The 25191-nt window shown below is 36.9% G+C and overlaps 1 protein-coding gene across 6 annotated transcripts in view; it reads left to right on the top strand.

The window, feature by feature from the left end:
* The window catches only part of ARAP2 (ArfGAP with RhoGAP domain, ankyrin repeat and PH domain 2), a 193571-nt gene that overhangs the window by 51312 nt on the left and 117068 nt on the right, over positions 1-25191 (top strand). For all 6 annotated transcript variants that reach the window (XR_009736956.1, XR_009736957.1, XM_061419874.1 and 3 more), the window contains 3 exons: positions 7082-7260; positions 19877-19992; positions 24056-24255. Coding sequence is in view for 4 of the 6 variants with exons in the window: in XM_061419874.1 (XP_061275858.1) it covers positions 7082-7260; positions 19877-19992; positions 24056-24255 (495 nt within the window). In the remaining 2 variants the exon portion in view is untranslated. The remainder of the gene's footprint in view (positions 1-7081; positions 7261-19876; positions 19993-24055; positions 24256-25191) is intronic.

Genomic DNA, 25191 nt, shown 5'->3' with positions numbered 1-25191 from the left:
GAGTTCATCTTTATGATGTAAGCCTAGTATAAGAATTTCATGAACTTTAGTATGAATTTTTGTGTGTTGAATAAGGCTTAGGTCTTTAATTTTTAAAACCATGAAAATACTGCTTCTGTGAAAACAGACTAACCACATAGAATTACTATGTTATTTTCATTGAAAGTTGTTGTTACATAGTAACAGCTCACATTTTTAAAAGTGTAGATATTTATAGGTAGGTAGATAGATAGATAAATGGCACATATGTCTATATGTTTACTAGGGAACCGTCAGCAAGATGCTGAATGTGTTTTTATTAAGTGTTTGTCTTTTTGTCCTCCTTCCATGTATACAAATGCTTGATCATTTTTTATTTGGTATAAACAGATATCAATCATAGTTGCTTATAAAAAAACTTTGCTTCAGTCTTATTAAGAAGCAAAATCAAAGTTTAGGACAGAAAGGGGCAGTAGTTTGACATCTAACAGAGATGAATTCTTTATTTTTGGTGAAAAGATTCTGAGTGACCTATATACACAGCTCCCTTTGTCTCCCCTGAAACCAGTGTCACGATTTCTAAACTCCCATGTCACCCACTGGCATTGCTAAGAGAAGATTACAATTTGGCAGCTTTTCCCTGCAGATTTTCTAAGGTTTCAATTCCCCTGGGTTTCCTAGTGAAATGTTGTTTTCTTGGCTGCAAGTTAATTTTATTGAAATTATGAGGTCTGGAATTCTCTTCCTCAACCTAGAAAATGTAGTCTGATTCCTTTCCTCCTCAAGCAGAACTACTGGGATTGCTCAGAGGATTGTAACCGCTAATGATCCTTCAGTTAATCTGTATTCCCTTGACACCTGTGGTAACACAGGTGTTGTGTTACTTTAAGAAACAGGTGATGTTTTCAGTGGGTAGTTCTCATAATTAGAAGAAAGCTTAAGAATTCTGAGTGGTCCAAATATAAACCCAAAATGGCTTAAAGACTTAAACATAAGACATGACACCATAAAACTCCTAGAGGAGAACATCAGCAAAACTTTCTCAGACATAAATCATGCCAGTGTTTTCTTAGGTTAGTTTCTCAAGGAAATAGAGATAAGAGCAAAAATATACAAATGGAACCTAATCCAATTTACAGGCTTTTGCATAGTATAGGAAACCATTAAAAAAAAAAAAAAAACTCTGAATGGGAGAAAATATTTGCAAATGATCTGACTGACAAAGGCTCAATCTCCAAAATACACAAACAGCTCATACAACTTAACAACAACAAAAAACCCACTCGAAAAATGAGCAGAAGACCTTAATAGACATTTCTCCAAAGAAGACATATAGATGGCTAGGAGGCGCATGAAAAGATGTTCAAAATCACTAATTATTAGAGAAATGCAAATCAAAACTACTATGAGACACCACCTCACACCCATCAGAAGAGCCACCATTAAAAACTCTACAAATAACAAATGCTGGAGAGGATGTGGAGAAAAGGGAACCCTTCTACACTGTTGGTGGGAATGTACATTGGTGCAGCCGCTATGGAAAGCAGTACGGAAGTTTCTCAGAAAACTAGAACTACCATATGAGCCAGCAGTCCCACTTCTGGGAATATACCTGGACAAATCTATAATTCAAACAGATACATGCATCCCGGTGTTCATAGCAGCCTAGTCACAGTAGTCAAAGCATGGAAACAACCTAAATGTCTATCAACAGGTGAGTGGGTAAAGGAGATGCGGTGCATACATACAGTAGAATACAACTCAGCCATAAAAAAGAATGAAATGATGCCATTTGCAGCAACATGGATGCAACTTGAGACTATCATACTAAGTGACAAAAGTCAGAAAGACAAAGACAAATACAATGTGTCACTTACCTGTGGAATCTAAAATATGGTGCAAATGAACTTGTCTATAAAACATAAGTAGACTCAGATGTAGAGATCAGACTTGTGGTTGCCAAGGGGTAGAGAGGGTGAGGAATAGACTGGGAGTCTGGGATTAGTAGATGCAAACTATTACATTTAGAATGGATAAACAGTAAAGTCCTATATAGCTCAGGGAACTGTTTCCAGTCTCCTGGGATAGACTGTAGTGGAAAATAATATTTTTAAAAATGAATGTGTATATATCTATAACTGAATCGTTTTGTTATACAGCAGAAATTGGCATACCATTGTAAATCAACTATACTTCAATAATAATAATAAAAAAAATTCTGAGTAGTTATTCCCTTTCAAGGACCATTTTTGGTACCGCCCCTTAATTGCAGATTCCAAGTTATGTGTCCACCTTAATTCTGTTTCTGTACAGCATCATACAGCCCTCTAGTGGCAGCTGTGAAACTGCAACACTAATTTTTTTTTTTTTTTAAGAACACTTGGGAATTTGGGATGAGAAGCATATAAATTTTCCTTACCTGTTTTGGGCAAACAGACTTACCTGTTTTGAAATTTTCCTTGTTTTCAGAAGCAATGCATGGAGCTTTTGTCATCTGGAGGAAGAACTAGAGGAGTGAAAGTTCTCTTTGGTGTACTTTGATTGCCTGTCATAATATAATAGACCTCAAACTTTGGGGTCATTGTCGAACTTTTCCTACCTTATTTGCATCCAGGCCAGATTCAGCAAATCTTACCATTTTGACTTTGGAAATATGCCTGGGTTCTAACCAGTTCTCAGCACCTCCACCATTCTCACTCTCCCACAAACCACCTTTTTTTGGGATGATTGTCATAACCTCCCATGATCAACAGCAGTCATATTTTCATTATGGTTGTCAGATCCTCCAGCAAAAAAATGCTGACCTCCCAGACAGGTCCTGTCTCCCACTTCAGAGGCTCTGTTGTCTTTCTAGCTCACCGAGAGTGAAGTCCCTGTGAGGTCCAGAAGCCCATGCAGGGTCTCGCCTGTCTTTGTTTTGTCTGTGCTCACCCTCACGCACCATGCTGCAACTACAGGAGCCTCTTGGCCTGTGAACGTGCCAAACCTATGGTTGCCTTGGCGCTTGCTGCTTTCTGTGTCCTAGGACACTCTTTCTCCAGTCATCCTCCCCATTGCCTTTGCTGCTGCTGCTGCTAAGTCGCTTCAGTCGTGTCCGACTCTGTGTGACCCCATGGACTGCAGCCCACCAGGCTCCTCCATCCATGGGATTTTCCAGGCAAGAGTACTGGAGTGGGGTGCCATTGCCTTCTCTGCCCCCTTGCCTTTAGGCTTTTGCAAAATCATCACCTTCTTCCTGAGCTTTTTTCTGTTATCCTACATAGAATAGTACTTTCTGTGCCCTTCTTCCTGTGTTGTATTTTATCCCATTTCATTGTCAGTGTGTCATATATATCTATGTTTATTGCCTGCCCTCTTTCACAAGAATGTAAACTTCTGGAGAGTAAGGCCAGGATCTATCTTGTTCACTGCTTCATTCCTGGTATTCAGAATAGGGCTTAGAACATAGCTGGAACTAAGTGGACACTCATATGAATGAATCATTATCCATAAGAATAACCATAGTGTGTAATAATTCCTTCTCTAATATTGATCATGGGTTACACTGAGGAATCTTTAGATTATATCAAAATTTAAGAGTACATATGAATTTTGTTAGATTCTTTTATTCATGTTTTACATGCCCCTTGTGTGGCAATCCCTCATGTAATCAATCCTATTTTGCTAATGAATGTGTCTACTGCTAAATCCAGTAGAGTCTAGAGGATGCTAAGTATCCTCTGCTGATTTTTTTAACCTTTTTATTTGTGTACTTTGAGTTGACATTCCAGAAAACCTTGACTAGCTTGAGGTTTGAGGGGATCGCTTATGTTTTTTATTTACATTCTAGCATAATCACAAGAAAGTGGCAATTTTGTTTTCTCTTTTTCCAACCTAAAAATGCTCTATTCAGAGCAAAACCATGTCCCAGTCAGAGCATATTCTCAGAGGGAGTGATGCTTAGCACGGTGCTAATAAGATCAAGATAGACACTCAATAAACATTTGTTTTTGGAAAGAATAAAAGTACCTTGGTGTGAATAGCAGGCAGAATCCAGCACAATATAAAGCTTTGCCAAAGGGAAATTATTATTTGTTTTGGGATGCTGTGACTTATCAAAGAATATTCCCCATGTCCAAGTATGCACACTTTGCAAATACCAATGACACTTGTAATCTCTTTTATTGTGTTTGAATTGTCTGTCTCACTGTTTATCTCCTTTGGCATGGGTTATTAAGTATAAACTGTACATTAGTATTCAATCCTGTTCTTCATGATTGTTACTTCCTATTAGCAAGTGAGAACCTCAGGAGCTAGAGAATTCTTGTAGGCTAATAAGGGCACCATTTGTTGAGATGGAGTCATAATATACTTAAGACTAAGAGTTAATGCAATCGCAAATTTAAAATTATTTCCTGATAAACTGAGATATCCACTAATAGTAGTCTGAAAACCAAAATCACTTTGGCCCAGTTCATTAAATTATGGCCTACATTTCAAAGTCAGTGATTTGTGTGGATTAACATAAACAAACAGAAAACATTATATACCATTTACTTGGCAGGAATATCTGTGTGTACTTATTGATCACAAATAATCACCAAGTGGAAAGAGTGTTGCTGTTACTGACAATGTAATACATTATCCCAGAGCAGTCTATCTGTAGATGTAAAATGTAGAGTAGGGCTTCCCAAGTGGCTCAGTGTTGAAGAATCCTTTTGCCAGTGTAGGAGATGTGGGTTTGATCCCTGGGTTGGGAAGATCCCCTGGAGAAGAAAATGGCAACCCACTCCAGTATTCTTGCCTGGGAAATCCCATAGACAGAGGAGCCTGTTGGGCTGCATTCCATGGGGTCCCAAAATGTTGGGCACAATTTAGTGACTAAACAACAAAATGTAGAGTAGCTGCTATGGATTGACATAGGCGTAGTTTCCTAAATATTTTCATGTCTTTTACTTTATAATGATGTGGGAGAAACTTGAGTCCTGATATATAGGAATAAGCACTGTTACTTGGGGATTATGTAATATCTGCAATAAAATATCATTAAACGAGTTTTTAATAAATACTTGGTCTTGGTCATTAAAGACACAACTAAATAGCTTTGGTAGTTTTGAAGGTGAGCAAGAATGAAGATACTTTAAAAATTAAGACTTGTATTATAAAATAACTGGGAATCCATGTTGAAATGTAAGTAAGTCTAATATGGAGACTTAATTTCAATCTACAATGACATTACCTCTAACCAGTCTTAAAAGGATCTGAGATACCAGGCAGTTTCCCAAACTTGGGTCCACCTTACTCTCCTTCTCAAAAATTTTTCCTACCTGGAATTCAATCTGTTTGTTTGTTTGTTTTCTTTTTCACCTTGATAAAACCACTTTTACATTTTTTTTTCCTGGCCCATTTTCTATCCTCCTAGAATCAGTTATACCTCAAGTGTATACCATTTCTTCTCCTTTTACATTAAACACTTATCCACAATCATGAGTATTCTCTTGTATGGATTGCCTTTATTCACATATTGCTATCCATCTGCCTAGATGCTCATGCTAGGGTGCTGAAAACCTCAGGTGGTTCTGTTAATAGAACCTTCTATTTTCTTTGATGGATTCTTGATTCCAAGCTACCTTTATTCAGAGTAATTCATTTTTTGATGAACACCTGTCAAACGTACTCAAACATATTCAGAACCACAGCTGTTTTTTTTTTTTTTCCATTTTCATTGTACTTTAAGTCTCTATTGCCTTATTCCTGACCCCCTGCCTTCCAGTTTGTTCTGTCATCAACCTAATCTTGTCCCTTTCTTGCTAAGAATTCTGAAATGGTTTTCTTTTGCTTCCATAATAAAGACCAAATTCCTTATCCTAGGCACTGTAGGATCTCCAGCCATATTTCCCATCATTTCTTTGTGAGTTCAAAATTATAAATTTATTTATTTATAAATTATCCCCCGAGCAGATGTTCGTTATTTCTGTTTCCTCTGCTTAAAATACTATTTTGCTTGTTTTTCTTCCAAGCTCCAGTTTGTTTGTTTTTTTAATTCCTCCTCATCCTCAAGACCTCACACAAATATCCATTTTTTTTTTTTTAGCCCCTCATAGTGTCAAGAACAATTGTCTGAGACTTAAAACATTTGATTCTCCTAATTTTAATACTAACTAGCTATATGACCTTCAGCAAATCACTTACCTCCATTGAGTTGATTCATATATTACTTGATACCATTTGTATGACATTTACAGTATTTTGTGTTCTATTATGTGTTCATATCTAACTTGACTTACAACTTTGACTGCTCTTTGGGGACTGGATTGAATTCCTTTGTCTGTAACACAATGTGTTGTAGTTGAAGGTCATGTAGTTTTTGTGGAAGGAGTGAGAGAAGAAGTTTTAACAGATGAGATGCTATTGTTAGTGAAAGGTATGGGTGAGTGAACATCAAGGCAAGCGCAGTCTTGAGTCGGTTCCAAATGCCTGCTACAAAGCAAGCCTTTCTGGATATTTTAGTAACTGTATTGCTGGGTACAATCTGTTACCTGTTCAGTAGCCATATTACTTTCTTATATTAAAAAAGACAATCCAATCTCATGAGTAATCTAACAATGCTGCTTAGATGTTAACATGGATATGCATCATCTGGAGATCTTAAAATGAAGATTCTGATTCATCCATTCTGGAGGAAGGCTGGGATTTTGCATTTCTATTCAACTTCCAGGTGAAGCCAGTGATGTTGGTTACAGGGCAACTGAGTACAGTCGGCCCTCTGTAACCTTGGTTCCCACAACGAGGACGTTTTTGATCCTCAGTTGGTGGAATCTGCAGTTGGTGAACTTGGGGATACACGGGGCTCACTGTTATGAACTTGAGCATCTGTGGAGTTAGGTATCCCGGTGTGGGGGCGGTGGGGGGGTCCTGAAACCAGCTGCCTATGAATACTGAGGAATGGCTAATAACCTAACAGAATTGGGCTGTTGCCCTGACAACAGTAGCATTTAGACTGTGGTTTTGGGGAAGGATCTGTAACTGATCTGTTTCAGAGAAAGTCAGTCTTGTTCCACATTTCTATGTGTTTATAGCTTATTAAGCATGGGTGTATATTTTCTCCTGTTTTTATTTTCAGAGGAAAGAAATGACTGGATCAGCCTACTATTAAATGCACTGAAGTTACAGGCCCTTTCTTCGCAGTCTCAAGCTGCTATTGCACCTGAGAAATGTGGATATCTTGAACTGAGAGGCTATAAAGCTAAAATTTTTACTGTGTTAAGTGGAAACAGTGTGTGGCTTTGCAAAAATGAACAGGTGAGCCATGTTACTGTGATTGCAGATTGTGGTTCCTTACAAGACAAACTACAGTCACAGCCGTGCTTTGTTTGCCTTATTAGTGTTTTATTAGTGACTTATTAGTGTTTTACTGATGGAGGTTTGCTATGCTTTGTATACTCCACTAAATGTAACAAAGAGTTGAATTTTCTCAGCTCCACTAGCAGCAGGAAGGTAATCTACATCAAATTTGAGACTAGACATCATTCTTTGAAATAGAGGAAATAGAATCAATGAAAACTGAGTTTTGAAAAGTATTCTTTAGCTGAAGTAACATTAGAAAACTACATGAGAGAATAATTAAGAACCAGTTAACCATTATAGCTGTTGAAGAAAAATAGACCTTGTTCTGTGTGTGTTGTAATTCTTTTGTTTTGTGACAGAAAATTATAAAGGAAGCACAGGTAACATATTTTCTTGAATTTACAGGATTTAGGTTTATTTGTTTTGCAGTAGATATGTCATTTGCAGAGGAGATAATTTACTAGAAGCAAGTGATTTATATACACACAAACACCCATATGCACATGTGTACATAGACATATCACATAAATAAATAAGATAAATTGTTGGGATATTAATGTTGGTTAACATCAAAGGATTCAGTGGAGAATTTAAACGTGTTCAGGAGACTGACGTTAAAGTTTTAGCAAATTCTGTTAACTTCATTTGATTCTGTAGACTTTTTCTCTAACATACCTGGCTTTTAATATGTATAAGAAAATTACTTTCTTACCCCTTTTTAGAAATGAATTTTTTAATCTTTCAGCTTAGAATATATTAGATGCTAAGTCATTATCTATGGAATTAAGTAATGTGTTGGATATCTGATCTAAGATGAAGTTACTTTGTGATAAATTATAATGGGTTATGATAAGGTAAAATATAAATGCTGACTATTTTCATAACAAAATAGAGATAACAACCTAAAATAAATAGTAGTTTCAAAAAAATTAACTATAGATCTTTATCCAAGCTTTCCTGTGAACTTCGGTGTGAACTTCTTCATTACAGTTTTGGGGATAAGATTTCTTAGCCAATTAACTATGGAAAGCATCATTGAGCAGTGTTGGCATATTAATAAGTTGGATAGTTAGCATATTCTTCAAGAAGAGTAGTGATGTACAGCTTAATAATGTGTATGAATTGAATATGAACATTTTCAGTCTGTGAAGTAAGATGATTAAAACTTTTTTAAAAAAGGGAATAAAGATTAGAAATACATAATTTGCATGTATCAGAATGGAAGTTTCTCTGCCAAATTAATGGAAGTTTTCATTTTTCACTTGCACAAACCTGATGGACTTAAAATTACTAGTTTCACTGTTACATTACTTAGATTGTCTGAGTTTATGTTATCCTTTAAAAGTAGGTGTTTTTCAGTTCAGTTCAGTTCAGTTGCTCAGTCGTGTCTGACTCTTTGTGACCCCATGAATCGCAGCACACCAGGCCTCCCTGTCCTTCACCAGCTCCTGGAGTTCACCCAAACTCATGTGCATCGAGTCAGTGATGCCATCCAGCCATCTCATCCTGTGTCGTCCCCTTCTCCTCCTGCCCCCAATCCCTCCCAGCATCAGGGTCTTTTCCAGTGAGTCAACTCTTCTCATGAGGTGGCCAAAGTACTGGAGTTTCAGCCTCAGCATCAGTCCTTCCAATGAACACCCAGGGCTGATCTCCTTTAGGATGGACTGGTTGGATCTCCTTGCAGTCCAAGGGACTTGTAAGAGTCTTCTCCAGTACCACAGTTCAAAAGCATCAATTCTTCAACGCTCAGCTTTCTTCACAGTCCAACTCTCACATCCATACATGACCACTGGAAAAACCATAGCCTTAACTAGACGGACCTTTGTTGGCAAAGTAATATCTCTGCTTTTTAATATGTTATTTAGGTTGGTCATAACTTTCCTTCCAAGGAGTAAGCGTCTTTTAATTTCCTGGCTGCAGTCACCATCTGCAGTGATTTTGGAGCCCCCAAAAATAAAGTCTGACACTGTTTCCACAGTTTCTCCATTTCCCATGAAGTGATGAAACCAGATGCCATGATCTTAGTTTTCTGAATGTTGAGCTTTAAGCCAACTTTTTCACTATTCCTCTTTCACTTTCATCAAGAGGCTTTTTAGTTCTTCTTCACTTTCTGCCATAAGGGTGAAAACTAGCCAATCTGATCACATAGACCACAGCCTTGTCTAACTCAATGAAACTAAACCATGCCGTGTGGGGCCACCCAAGACAGATGGGTCATGATGAAGATGTCTGACAGAATGTGGTCCACTGGAGAAGGGAATGGCAAACCACTTCAGTATTCTTGCCTTGAGAACCCCATGAACAGTATGAAAAGACAAAATGATAGGATACTGAAAGGGGAACTCCCCAGGTTGGTAGCTGCCCAATATGCTACAGGAGATCAGTGGAGAAATAACCCAGAGAGAATGAAAGGATGGAGCCAAAGCAAAAACAATACCCAGCTGTGGATGTGACTGGTAATAGAAGCAAGGGCCGATGCTGTAATGAGCAATATTGCATAGGAACCTGGAATGCATGTTAGGTCCATGAATCAAGGCAAATTGGAAGTGGTCAAATAGGAGATGTGAAAGTCGACATTCTAGGAATCAGAGAATTAAAGTGGACTGGAGTAAGTGAATTTAACTCAGGTGTTTTTAAAGTTTTGTTAATACTTTTTTGTTAGCAAGAAATTATATGAAATTCTTGCTTTCATATTAATATGTCAGCATGAAAAGCATAATGACCATTTGTACCTAACAAACGGCCACCATTTGTTAGGTACAAGGTACTATGCTAATTAATTTATAAACATTTCTTTTTCATCCTCCCCACAAATGTAGGAGAAGATATTCTCATCCATGTTTTATAGATGAGGACAATGAGGATTAAGTAACTTGTTAAAGGGTTACAGTTCATCATGCAGAGTTTAAGACAAGAACTTTATAACCCTAAGCCTAGCTTCTTTGTCACTACATCAAAATGTCTTTTTAAAGTGTATGTTGAAAAGAAAATTTCTGGCTTATGACCTTTTAGAAATAGCCTAAGGACTCTTTCCTTGAATAACTTATTTGCCTAGGTAGTTCAGAGTATGCATTCAGTAAACATGTCAGACACACTTAAAACAACACATTTACTGAGGAGGACAGTCTTCTTTTCCAGGAAGAAAAGTCTAATGGCATCTAATAAAGTCTTGGACTTAGAAACACTTTCATGTACAAGTAATACATGTAATCGCCTTAAAAAATTAAATTATTCGTGCCGGACTCTTCCTCATCTTTCAAGAAGTAAACCTATTTTTAATGAATGTATATTTCAAGACTTTTTCAATGCATTAACATGCTTATTTATGTACCCTTAGAAAGTGCATACTATTGTTTGTGTATGTGGTCTTAAAAGAGCGCATCATATTATATGGAGCTAGGTCTTAAGGGACTTGGTCTTGAGTCATGTCTTCAGGAACTAGTTGGCTCAAGACTAGATTGATAAATTAAGGGAGGCCCTTCATGGTTAAGCCTTGACATATTCCAGTTTCATCTATTTTATATCCTGGTGTATATCTTTCTTTCCAAAGGAAGGTTGCTCATGGGTTTTCTCACGTGGTTGAGCAGACTGTAAAAAGAGCTTGAGTGATGGACTAAATAAGGAGCCCTTCTCATGAATGCAGAGGTCTTTTAGCTGTGTTTTAGGAAAAGCATTAAAAGATAGTGAAATAGTTAGATGTAAAAGTTTTATATACACAATACATAAAGTAATATTTTTTTTAAATGATAGGAAAAAAACTGTGAAAATGTAAGAGGTGTTAGATTTGAGTCTCTGTAACTTAATTTGTATTGGATCTAATTTAAGTTCATGCATCAAAACAATTTTAAAAACAGTGATTTTTTATTGCCCACCTAACGTAAAGTATAAATAGAATAAAAAGGAAAACTGACATATACCCCTCTCCCTCACATATGAACTGTTTTCATTTTTCTTGCCTCTATTTGAACTATTTCCCTGGTAGCTCAGACGGTAAAGCGTCTGCCTACAATGTGGGAGACCCAGGTTCAATCCCTGGGTCGGGAAGATCCTCTGGAGAAGGAAATGGCAACCTACTCCAGTACTCTTGCCTGGAAAATCCCATGGATGGAGGAGCATGGTAGGCTGCCTCTATTTATGCATATAATAGTTTTACTAATTTTCTTTGGAAGTCTTTCCAGAGGGAGTAGACAAACAGAGGGTAGAGGTGGAAGAGTAACTGCTCCAGCTTATGTTGAAGCGTTTTTAAAATGGAAAGTTGGAAGCTTATTTAGAGCAAAGAAGATTGAACTGGGTGGTAGCAGTTCTGGGTTTTCATTCTTGCTCTGCTATTGATTGGCTCAGATAGTTAAACTAATCTCTTTCTGTTTGAATGGCATCCTGTGAAAAAGAGAGTGGGGTTACTATCTCTAAGACCATTATTTACATTTCATGTTAAAGTTCCAGATATCTGGGCTCTTATCAGACCCATTGACTTAGAATTCCTGGGCTTGCGATCGGAATCTCCATTCCTGTAAAGCATCCCAGTTGACTCAGTGACTGCTGACAAAAACCACACACAGTAAAACACTGCTCTGTGGGGTTTTCTTTTTTAAAAATTATAAGCATCCGTCAAAAGAGTTAAAGTATTTCTGGAGCTGTAAAATGTATAGAGCTCTCCTTTGTCAGCACTGAGTGCTGCTTTAGTTTGTCCTTTCTCTTCTTGGGCTTGCTATACCCCTTTTTGTGGTTAACTTTCATTTAAGTGAATCTTTTTCCTGATGGAACATTTTGGAATGTGGGAACGTTTAAGTAGAAAGTTAAGAAAATCTTTATTAATGGTAATAAGTTTTTAAATTTTGAAGAACTGGTCTCAATAAATTGTGTATGATTGTAAACTATAGCTGCTGTTTTGTTTTATTTTTTTTTTAATTTCTATAATCTTAATTTTTATGTAAAATTTTAATTTTTCAGCTTATAAATTGTATGATGACTATTTAATTCCTTTTTCTTAATGCAAACTTTTATTACCAGAGTGTGATCTATTGGAGAGATATTTGCAAAGTCAGCATAAAACAAAGTTCTTGAAAAGCAATTTGAAACTCTTAGTTCACATAAGTTCTTTTAACTCTGTGTGTACGTCTGGAAATTTACTCCGATTTTATGGATTATTGTTCATCTTTTCTTGTGCTTTTTCCTCTACTTCCAATAGGTGGCCTTAAGATTTCCATGTCAAGCATCTGTACAGATATACTTTTAATACTTTTTCATTTTTTTCTGGGTCCATCTCTTCTACTAAATCAAGAACTTAAGTTTTGTAAGTTAAAAATGGCTGTTAGATTGGATTATCCGAACTATGGTCTTATTTTTGAAGTTCTTTACTTTTTAAGAAAAGTAGCATGATAAATGCAAGGAGACAGCAGTCTGCACATTCTTATCAACAGTTCACTGCCAGATCTAAACTCTAGACAATTAACATGAACTTTTCATTTTATCAGGCTTCCCTGATAGCTCAGTTGGTAAGGAATCTGTCTGCAATGCAGGAGACTCAGGTTTGATTCCTGGGTCGGGAAGATCACTTGGAGATAGGCTACTCACTCCAGTATTCTTGGGCTTCGCTTGTGGTTCAGCTGGTAAAGAATCCGCCTGCAATGCAGAAGACCTGGGTTTGATCCCCGAGTGGGAAGATCCCCTGGAGAAGGGAAAGGCTACCCACTCCAGTATCCTGGCCAAGAATACCAAGAATTCCAAGGACTGTAGAGTCCATGGGGTCACAAAGAGTCAGACTCGACTGAGTGACTTTCATTTGACTTTTCATTTTATCAGTTGCCCAGTTCAAAGATTCACTTTTTAATATCTTTCTTTCACTTTCATTTTTTAGCAGATTGTTGAAATTAACTTGAAGTAGCTTCAAAGTAGGAGAAATGCCTTAGGGAATATTAGGATTTTTTTTTCTTTTTTCTTTTCACATAGGCTATATGAAGATATGTATAAAAACATTTATTAGAAAGATGCAAAGTAGAAACAGATACCAAAATTCTTTACCTGATTAGTGGCAAAACACTGGTGCTATTATAATTATTATATTATTAATGTATATTATTATTATATAAATTGAATGTTATCTGTTTAAATGCTTATACCCTCTCACAACCCACCCACACCCATTGTTTAATTTTTTCACATTTTCTTCTATTCCTTGTTTTTGCTTCCATTTATATACCTACAATATATTATAATTATGATAGTTTTCCCGTATTGTTACTTCAGCTTTGTTTAACATGAATTGTGTGATAGAATTTGTAGAGGTTATGTTATAGTTCCCCATGTTTCTGTATTTGTTCATCCATTTTGCAAAAATTTATTGGTTACCTCTTCCTTCCTGAGTGCTGCTCTAGATACTAGGTGCTCTGTGGTAACTCAGAAGGTCCCTGCTCTTTGGGAACTTACCGCCCCTTGTGAGTAACACATAGTGATAACATAAATGAGTGAGATTTCTGAGAGGCTTCTGTCTGTCTGTAGCCTTTTCTTTCTTTTTGATTCACTTTTTGTGCAAGAATCCCTGTGACCCTTTTCTAAAGAATTGCTTGTATTTCAAATGCTCTTAGGTATATAAATAAGTACTAGCTTCATTTTAACCTTGACAGTGTTATAATTTTTATATTCCCAACTTAAGACTGTGACAATTTCCTTTATTCACCACATGCCCATAGGAGTTCCAGGCAAGTAGCTGACAGTAAACATTTGTAGAATGAAATTGTTGAATTAATAGTCATTTATAGCTGTTTTCAGGACTAGAGAGCTTATAGTTGAGAAAATTTTTCATTTTAATATTATTTTCTTCTTTATGAATTTTCATTTTTTTCCTGTTTATTGGAATTATTTTGTTGTTTCTATTTGAACTCTTCATATAATATAGATATTAATCTTCATGTCATATTTTCTGCAACTGGTTTTCTAAGCTGTTGCTGCTTTTGCATTTTCACTTAATTTTTGTTGCATAGGAATTTTGTTTATAGAAATAAATTGTGGGTTTTTTTAATCAGTTCAAAGCTTATAGACTTTCTCTATTTTGGAAAATAATTATTTCATTTATTTATCTTAAAATGATGTGGGTGTAGTATATAAGCCAGTATTTTAAAATTTTATATAGGTAATGAAATAAGAACATTCACTGATGTGTATATGTATGTGGTATTATATATAAGGTATTGCTGCTCGAGTGAAATTTCTGCCAATAGATATGAGGCGAATTGAAGATAATTGACTTTGGTTTCCATTTGTGATGTTGTCCTGGCAGTCAGCCTCCCATCTTTTCCTGATGAGTTTTTGAATATCATGTTAATATTAGGGACTTCATTACAACCAGATGTCTTGCTTGGTGGGTTTGTGTATCCATTTAATGATAATTGTGGCATTGAGGTTTTAACTACATTCACTTGATTAAACATTCTCAAATCCGGGTATAACAAGAGATTCATTCCCCCAGTGTAATGTTCCCCTGTGTCTGGTATGGGAATGAAATTCTAATAGAATTTAAATAGACCCCACAGGGCTCTGGCTTGTGTGGTACAGAAAGAAGCAGCAGGATGGAGGTGGTGGCCTCAAATTCTCTGGGTTCTATATCTGGCCAAACTCTGCATCTGGTGTTTGCCCGGAAGTCTGATGCCAATGTCACACAATGCCACATCTGTTTTCCACAAATGTCTAAGCACCGAGTTCTTAAATTCCTGGCAGGGAAACCTGACATCCGTATTTCCAAAAATAGGTTTGAGATTTTAGCAAATTTGGGGTTAATAAACCCTTCTTTAATTTTTCTGTTTAGGAATGAAACCATTTTTTTGCTCTTTCACTTTGTAGTTTTAAAAGGTAGCTCGAGCCAGGCTCTGTTACTACTAATTTGTACAAATAACCCATTTCTCTGTCTTTGTAAATATTTGTCACTTATTCTAACCTGAATGTTGAATATGGAATCATTGGTGTGAATACTTCCAGTCACTGTAAATGGATATATTCTTATTGAAGACAAATTCTGTATTCAGAACCTTCAAATGAGAGGACTGTCTGGATGTATTAGACTTTCAACTTGTATTTCTTCATTCAATTTTTATAGCAGTTCTATAAAAGGTAGATACTGCTGTCTTTTTGTAAATGAGGAAATTGAGGTCTGGACAAATTAAGGAACTTGCCAGTAGTCACAGAGCCGGTAAATGGATCAGCCAAGATTCTCCCCCAGTTCCGACTCCCGGTGCTCACGATGTCATTACTGCCTTTGCAGCATCAGACCTCTTCTGCCAAGCGCGGCCATTCATGCTCTTTGGGATCACACGTTGTGTGACAGCAAATTAACTGTGAAATATAGCTTCCTCCAGAGTCTGTTTTTAGCTTTATGCTTTCCATAACAATGTATTTCTACCTATGGAATTTCTATGCTGTTGTTTTTTCACTACAGTGTATAGGATTTTAAAGGTTGAAATTTAGCATGTTCCTGGCTCATCCCTATTTTTTCAAAATGAAAATAGTGCTGACAGATTGTAGTTAATGGGTAATTTATTTTTAATTTTCATGAAAGTTTACCATTCACATTCCATTCCATTTTTTAACATTTATGTACACCTGATAGTTATTTTTAAGCATGCATTTTCTTGTAATTAACTTTTTAATAGGTAATATGTTCAGTTGGTTTCAAATTCAAGAGGAATAATATAACGGTAATAATAATAGCTAACTGGGACTAGAAAGCACTTACTGCCCCAAGCATTCTTCTAAGCACTTTTTATGCATGAATTTAATCCTCATACAGTGATGCAGTAGGTACTACTGGTAGCCCTGATTTGCAGACAAATGAGCTGAAGCAAGCGAGGTACATCTGATCAGTCTGGTCTGGACTTTGTGGGTTTATCAGTCAAGTGTCACCTCCTTTGGGAAGAATATGAACTCAATACTCTCTTTTTTGGATCAGATTCAGTGCTTACCCTACAGACATGGATTATTCTTTTATTGCACATGTTACAATTCTCTCTCATTTCTCCTCAAACTGTAAGCTTCCTCAAGTACCCCCATCTCATGCTTTTGAGCAGGCCCACCACTTAGCATAAATTCTGGCTGTCTAGAGGTACCTACTCAACATAGTTTTGCCAGGACATATTCTCTCATTTTAAAAATGGCTGTATCTTCTCTCCCTTCTTCACAGAATTGTTAGGAAAATCAAATCAGAGTTCATAGCTGTTTGTAAGCTTCAGAGCACTAAGCAAACAAGTATTAAATCAAGTATGGAGTGTGTGTGCTTAATGAAGACCAGTACTTTTATATCCTTTGGATATTAGCAAAAGGATTGGCATGCAGGATGCATAGGTTCTTGACAATCCAATGTTTCACTGTATTCTGACCATCCTGTTTCTAACCAATAGTCTTAATAACTTCAAGTGCTTTTTTCATAATCTGATTGCATGCTTTTTTTTTTTTTTTTGCTCTGCTGAAGGCCTAGAGAAATGTTTATATCCTGATACTTAGATGACGTAGACTTGTACTGTTTAGATTCTACAACTGGTTCTGCTGTCTAATTCAGTGTTTCTTAATACTTGTTACATATGGAAATCATAAGGTGGTAGTTTTGTTTTGTTTTTTAACTGAAAATCATTAGGCTTTGTCTTCTGATTCTTGGGATCAGAATCTCAGAGTGGAGGGAGGGAGAGTTCAACACAGGTAATTTTGATGAGGCTCTAGGAATGGGATATATTCTAAATGTGTTCTAAAGGGTATGTGACAAGATGGCTTAATGTCACCACAAATATTTTTTTAATAAGAAACGCAGTCATTTCATTTTAATAGCTCTCGAGAGCACTGACATTTATTTTGTTACTCTGCTGTACATTTTACAGACCATTTGTGCCGGTGAGTTCAGTGGGTACTCTAATTACTCAAAACCATATGGCCTTGGCAGGCAGCTGATAAATGGGTTACAGTTTCTTTCCAGGCTGAAAAATCATCTTTTCCTTGCTTGGGATAAGTCTGGGGCCTTGAGCTGAACCTCACTTATTTTATTTTTTAACAGAAATTGCCTCTTTATATGTAGATATTTCACGACTTGCTTGTAGAAATGAGGCACCATCTCTTTAGGCTGGAGCCTTGATGAGTCTCATCAGTTCTATCCAAGGCTGTCAGTCTTACCATCTGCTGGTCTAAGTGTCTATTTCCGCCCTTAGTAACACAGCACCTGCAGGCCAGGCCCCCATCAGAGAATAATAATCAGAGTAGTCTGTTAGCCAGCTATTGGCACAAGTTGCATCACGGAACATTGTTTGAGGAGATGCAGCCTATTTTATTCTAGAGGTACCCCCATATCAAGCTGGGTCATCAGAAAGCTGTTTCTCTAAAGTGTCTTCTTACCTTGCTAGCCCCATTTTATTTCCCCATTTATAACAGAGAGTTTGAGTTTCCAATCACTTAAACGTTGAAAGTTGGTCCAACAGTTGCATTATCCAGCGGGAACATTGGTATGGATAATTGAGAATTTGTTTTCTGTAATTATAAGTTAATTAAGTAAATAAGTTCTAGCATACTATACGAGAACTGACATTGAGGGTTGTGGGCGCACCGGTGCGCGGCGGGAGAGTGTACATAGTATGCTAACAACTGTGCTGACATACTATGCGAGAACTTGTTACAGTGGAACATGTTGGAAAAGTTTGGCTTCCCTCCTGCATACATATCATTTAAGTACTGATTTTTGTTAGGTGGGCTTGCAATACAAGTATGTCACATTCTTCCAAGTATTTCACAACACCTAGCATGTTCCTGTATCTTTTATATTACTGATTCCATTCCTGGTTTGTTTCTCCCAACAAAAGGAGCCGTTTGTTCTTTCATCAGAAAAAAATCATATTCAGTTTACAAATGAGTCATTTCCTCATTCTAACTAAAATGTATACATTTTTAAAAACATGAAGCAAAATTTTTCTGCAGTTTGTGAATGGAAACCCTTTATGAGTGTGGAAAATTTGTTGCATTGTTGTTTTATTCCACTTATTTTATCAGCCAGGAATGCATTAGTGTCTCTAATGACAGAAAACTGAAGGATAGGGTAAATAGATTAGGAACTTGTTTGTTTTAACAAATTTCTTGCTGAGGCCATCAGGGAACAAGATTTTCTTTTCTTTTTTTTCTCACTCTGACATCCTTACAGTATAAGAATTTGTCCTCAGGCTTTTCATCTCAAGGATGCTTACATTCTAAAATGGCTTTGTTATTTCCCAAGAAGATGTTATTTTCCAAGAAGATGGAAAGGGGTGAAAAGTCTTTTCTTCCAAGATTTGTCTCTCCTCCTTACCCGCCAGGCTGGAAATTACTTACATTTTATTGACCAGAACTATGACATATGGCCCCTCCTAGCTGCAAGGGAGATAGGAAAATAGTACTTTTACTTTTAGCTTGTACAACAGGTGAGACAAAGAGAAGGCAGCTTCTGAGGTGTTTCTTTCACAGTCTCTGCTGAAAGTGTCCTTCCTGAAAGTAGACCCATATTTTTTGCAGTTATCTTTAGTATGGATAATTTTTCCTAGTCATAATTTAGGAATTCAGAGTACATTTAATCTGAACCTATTGACAGAGATAATTCATTTTTTGAAGTACAGATTAATTATATTTTTAAGGTGTGAGATGGTTTGATAAATCAAATTCCAAAACCCTTATGGCTAGATAATATATTACATACTTTAATGCTTTTAGGTGGTAGACTGTGTGCCTTTTTGAACACTAATTTTGGTGGGACAAGTTGAACATAGTGGCTGTAGGTGTTGAACAAATGGCATTTTCCATACAAAAATAGCATTTGAGGAGCTTTTTAGGAATCTAATTGAAGGAAGAAGAAACTAATAAATTTAGAAATGAGATAAAATTGTAAAACAAGTAATTCTTTTGTTTGAGAGCAAACGAGGAAGATAGTGTGATGAACAGAGGTAACACCCTACAGCAGAGAGAGAACCAGTAGTCAGGCAGCCTGGGTTTCCCTCCTTCTCTAGCACACGCAGCCGTCTCCTCTTCCCATGTTACTTTACCTCTTTGAGTTGTGGCTTTCCCTTCTTTTTGTCTAAACAGTCATTATACCAACCTCACAGTGTCATTTGACTCCCCCCACCTAGAAAATGGGAAGGGTTAGTTTCCTGTTAGTTCCCTTTTTGAAATGGCTAAAGGTGAAAAAGTGCCTAACTGTTCAGAGCAAGGCCTGTGTAGCTCAAGATCTACGTCCTAGTCAACTTACGTATTGTGTGGAAAAAAGCTTTGCTTTATTAGTAGCCTGGCAGGCTTCAAATGCTATCATGTTATCATGTATTTAAAGTGTATATGTGTGTGTGTGTATATATATATATATATATATATATATATATATATATCATGTATATAAGATGTATATATTTTATATATCATGTATATGAAATAAGAAAATCACTCAATGCATTTTTAATGAATTGCTTAATTCCATATTTACATGTTGAAGTAAAATTTAATGAGATTTATTAAATTTTAGAGAATATAATTTTATTTTCAAGATCCATATTTTCATTTCTTTATGATTTTTTGTTCTTTTCCAAACTAGGATTTTAAGAGTGGACTTGGTATTACCATAATCCCTATGAATGTAGCAAATGTAAAACAAGTGGACCGAACTGTAAAACAGTCTTTTGAAATAATCACTCCCTACAGGAGTTTTAGGTAAGTTATATTTAAACAGTTTTTGTTTGTACTATTACAGTAAAGCTTAGGTGATCCATTTTTACATTGCCAGTCATGATTTGACTTCTTATAGGACACAGTAAAATTACGTTCTTACTTTTTCATATTGTGTCATTTATTAGCCAGTGTGTAAAAATTTACCAATAAGCACCAAGGATGCTCAGTAGCACTGATTATTAGAGACATACAAATCAAAACTACAATAAGGTACCACGTTGCACCAAGCAGAATGGCCATCATTAAGAAGGCTACAAATAAAGCGTTGGAGAGAGTGTGGTGAAAAGGGAACTCTTCTACACTTTTGGTGGATGTATAAATTGATGCAGCCACTATGGAAAAGATTATGGAAGGTTCTTTAAAAAACTAAACATACAGATACCATATGATCCTACAGTCTTTACTCTTGGGCTTATATTCAGAGAAAACTCTTTAATTCAAAAAGATGTACGCACCCTGTTGTTCACCACAGTGTTATTTAGAATAGCCAAGACATGGAAGCAACCTAAATATCCATCAACAGATGAATAGATAAAGAAGATGTGGTGTGTGTGTATTTATATACAAGAAAGACAAATACCATATAGCATCTCTTATATGTAGAATTGTAAAAAAAATATAAATGATCTTATTTACAAAACAGAAATAGATTCACAGAAAAGACTTACGGGAAAACATCCCCACCAAAGGGGAAATAAATTAGGAATTTGGGATTAACATATACACCCTGGTGGCTCAGATGGTAAAGTGCCTGCCCGCAATGCGGGAGACCCGGGTTCAATCCCTGGGTCGGGAAAATCCCCTGGAGAAGGAATTGGCAACCCACTCCAGTACTCTTGCCTGGAAAATTCCATGGATGGAGGAGCCTGGTAGGCTACAGTCCATGGGGTTGCAAAGAGTCGGACACAACTGAGCGACTTCACTTTCATTTTTCGTATATAAAATGGGTAAACAATAAGCACCTACTGTATAGCACAGGGAAGTATATTCAATATTTTGTAATAACCCTATAATGGAAAAGAATATGAACATATATATGAAACTGAATCACTTTGCTGTACACCTGAAACAGAAATAATTGCATTTTTACTTTTTCAGATTATGTAATTTGTTAGCCAGTGTATAAAAACACTTTGCGAAAATGACTTATCATACAACCTGCAAAGATACAAATTTCTTGAGATTTGAATAGTTTCTTTTCATAATGCCTTTTTTCTTAGAAGATTTGATGATTTTTGATCCACAAATATATGAAAAATTGTTATGAGGGAATAAAATAAAAATAGATATAGCATTGTCTTTAAGCTGTATTATTATTTTGTCTTTTTTTAAGCCTAATCAAATACAATCTCTCCTTTAAGATTAATCCCTAATTACGGTTACTCTGTGATTTTTTTTAAATTTTATTTTATTTATTTATTTTACTCTGTGATTTTCTAAAAGGAACTCCAGCTTAAACTGTTGCTGAACTTAATGACTCACAGCACTTATTGATCAAATATCTTAGCATTTTGGTATATATCTTGTATTATGGTACTCTACTCATTATTTTATTATGATAGTGAAGCAGAAAACTTAATGTATGTTTTTATACTTGTTAATAATCTATAGTAACTCCATTGCTTTAGAGGGGCATAAGTCATATCTGTTGAGTTCAACCACGTTAATTTGCTTGTCACAAATAATCAACATACCACAAAGTAGTATGTGGGTTAGAGGCAATTGTCACAGGATTTTGAAGGTCTAGCAATTAATTACTTTATGATTTCAAAAATGCTATTAATACCAACTGTAGAACCCATATTATCTGTTAAAATATGTCTACTGGCTGGAATTTTGAAAAAGAATAACAAGCTTTATTTTCATAAAGGAAATTCAAGCCTTAACTGACAATGTAGACATTGTCTAAGCTGTTTTTACTTAAAGTGCTTTATATTATGTCAAACTTGAACGGTTTGTCCTAACACCAGCCAATTCTCCAACTCTCTGTACACCAACTGGGTGTCCTATATCTTTCTGGAGGGAGACTCAGACCCCACGGGTTTAAGGGCTCAGTCCCAGAAGAGTGTCCTCAGGTTACTCTCACTCAGCCCAGCTTAGTTCAAATTGGGGTGCTCATTACCCTCTCTCCCCCAGATTTGATAATTTGCTAAAATGTCTCAGAGAACTCAGGAAAAGAGTTCAAATAATATTACCAGCTTATTATAAAAAATGCAGCTCAGGAATGGCCAAATGGGAGAGCTTTAGAGGCCACAGTACAGGGGGTTTGTGGCAGAGAACTTCCAAGCTCTCTCTGGATGCACCACCCTCCTGGCACCTCAATGTGTTCATCAGCCTCAGAGTTCTTCAAACCCTGTTGTTTGGGGGGATTTTATGGAGGTTTCATTTCATAGGTGAGAATGATGAAATCCAGGGTGTGTGTGCAGGTGCTCAGTGGTGTCTGACTCTTTGCGACCCCATGGACTGGAGCTCACCAGGCTACTCAGTACATGGGATTTTCCAGGCAAGAATACTGATGTGGGTTCCCATTTCCTCCTCCAGGGAATCTTCCCAACACAGGCATCGAACCCTCATGTCCTGTGTCGCCTGCATTAGCAGGTGGATTCTTTACCACTAGTGCCACCTGGGAAGCCCTGAAACCCTGGGCCATTGATGACTAAGTCAATTACCAGCCTGTCTCACCTTCCCAGGGGCTTCCCATGTGGCACCAGTGGTAAAGAATTCACCTGCCAATACACGAGACGCAGGTTTGATCCTTGGGGATGGGAAGATCCTCTGGAGTAGGAAGCAGCAACCTGCTCCAGTATTCTTGCCTGGGAAATTTTATGGGCAGAGGAGCCTGGTGGGCTACGGTAGCAGAGTCAAACATGATCAAGCATCGCAGTTCTCCCCTTCCCAGAGGTCAAGGGATAGGAAAGTTCCAGCTCTCTAGTCCCGTCTTGGTCTTCTGCTGACCAGCTCCCACGCTGAAGCTGTCTAGCCTCCAGTCAGAAGCTGTCCATTAGCATATAAAGGGTTTTTGCCACTCAGGGGATTCCAAGGATCTGAGGAACTATACACCTGGAACCAGGGACAGGGACCAACCTATTTTCCATTGTATCCTGTGGGCTCTGACCAATCTCTATAGAGAAGCAGAAAAGAGACCACTAAAGAATTTATAGATGTTATAGTGATAATGAAACTTGGAGTGATTAAAAAATATAATCCATGGAGGCCACTGAATTTCTCTATAGATTATGTAGGATATATTAGTCCTCTGTTATGTTCATTGTATCTCAAAGCATTTTCATCTTCAGAACAGAAAATTGTAGTGTGAAGCATCGTTCTATGGGCCATTGACTGAGTTTGGGGCACTGTGTATAGCACATTTTCTGGCGTATTATAAGTACTCTCTAAATATTTCTTGAAGGAGTGAACTCATGTTTTAATGTTTTTATTCTTTCACTCAGGTACTCAATAAGCACTAAGAATTGGAATAAATAGGAATGAGGCTAAAAATGAGTTAGCATTCTGTTAGAATACTAATCACTTAAAACTTTCTCGATTTCTCAGTTTCTGAAAGCCATCTGGACATTCTTCCAATTAAAAAAATCTATTTTTAAGACAAAAAAATCAAAATTTCTAGTGGGTGTTTTTGATAACTTAGTTTCAGACTATGGCATATTTTCTTGGCAAAATAACCCACTTAGTCCTGAAACTCTGCCAGTCTCTTATTGATTATGATGTAACCACTGCTTAGAAAACATGGCCTCACTTTTAAGCTTTTGACCTAACAAGGTGATTTTTATATCCTGGTCAGAAAAATGTGTATGTTAATTTTGGCTCAAGATAGGTAAACAAAGTCATAAGCAATGTGGAAAGTTAAAGGAAAAAAATAGATTTATCAATCAGATGGTTTTTAACAGAAAAGACTCTGCAACTGCCTGGAAGGCATATTTTTCAGCTGCTGTCTCCTTTGTGAGTGAAATGAATATACAAACTGAACATACTGCTTAATTGGCCTTTACAAGGGAGATCGATAATGCAGAAACGTTAATTGTTTCAGCTTTACAGCTGAGTCTGAAAAAGAGAAACAAGAGTGGATTGAAGCTGTGCAGCAATCAATAGCAGAAACTCTCTCTGATTATGAAGTAGCTGAGAAGATTTGGTACAATGAGTCCAACAGGAGCTGTGCAGATTGTAAAGCCCCAGATCCTGACTGGGCCTCCATCAATCTCTGTGTTGTCATCTGCAAGAAGTGTGCAGGTAATTAGTGATAAGTTACGCTCATCGCTGTTTGGTGGCACATCGGCACTGAAAGCTCTTTAGTGTCATATATATTGTGTCCCAGCTAATGGCTATGAAGAATAAAAGCAGAGAAAGCTTATTACATTTAAATCAAATTTAGAAATATCATTCTATACTTCTCTTATGCATGGCTTAGAGATAAAAATTGATTTTTAAGCATGTAATCATTTTTTGTGTGTGTCCCTACTGGACCATGTATGGATTTTTAAAAGACAGTACTGAAATTTTCAGATTTGGGATGAATGTGTTTCAGAATGCACCCTGAACACACTCACTGTTCGTATGATTTGTCCCTTTTCCCAAATCATATTTTGTAAGATGTATTTTTCACATTTCAGTGCTGCTCTGCTTTCTAATCTTGTTACAGAAGATGTGTTCTCTCTTACAATGAGAATTATTATATAGAAGCATTTTCCAGGCATGTTGAAGTTTATGAAAGTAACCAGTGTTGTGACTTGTTTTCTCCTTGTGACCTTAAACCTTATGGACTATTTGACATCTCGTATTTGGGAGGTAAGGCAGCTGTCCAAGTGAGTGAAGGGAATGGACCCTAGCTTAGGTATGTGACTGTGGAGATCTTGGAGAAATTAGTTACAACCTAAACTTTCCTCTGGAGAAGGCAATGGCACCCCACTCCAGTACTCTTGCCTGGAAAATCCCATGGACCAAGGAGCCTGGTGGGCTGCAGTCCATGGGGTCATTAAGAGTCGGACACTACTGAGCGACTTCACTTTCACTTTTCACTTTCATGCATTGGAGAAGGAAATGGCAACCCACTCCAGTGTTCTTGCCTGGAGAATCCCAGAGACGGGAGAGCCTGGTGGGCTGCCGTCTATGGGGTCACACAGAGTCGGACACAACTGAAGTGACTTAGCAAACTTTCCTCAGCTCTTT

The sequence above is a fragment of the Bos javanicus genome, chromosome 6, assembly GCF_032452875.1.
Source record: "Bos javanicus breed banteng chromosome 6, ARS-OSU_banteng_1.0, whole genome shotgun sequence".
In the NCBI taxonomy this organism is placed as follows: Eukaryota; Metazoa; Chordata; class Mammalia; order Artiodactyla; family Bovidae; genus Bos; species Bos javanicus.
The sequence above is the reverse complement of the archived record's forward strand: the minus strand, read 5'-3'. Positions and strand labels throughout refer to the sequence as shown.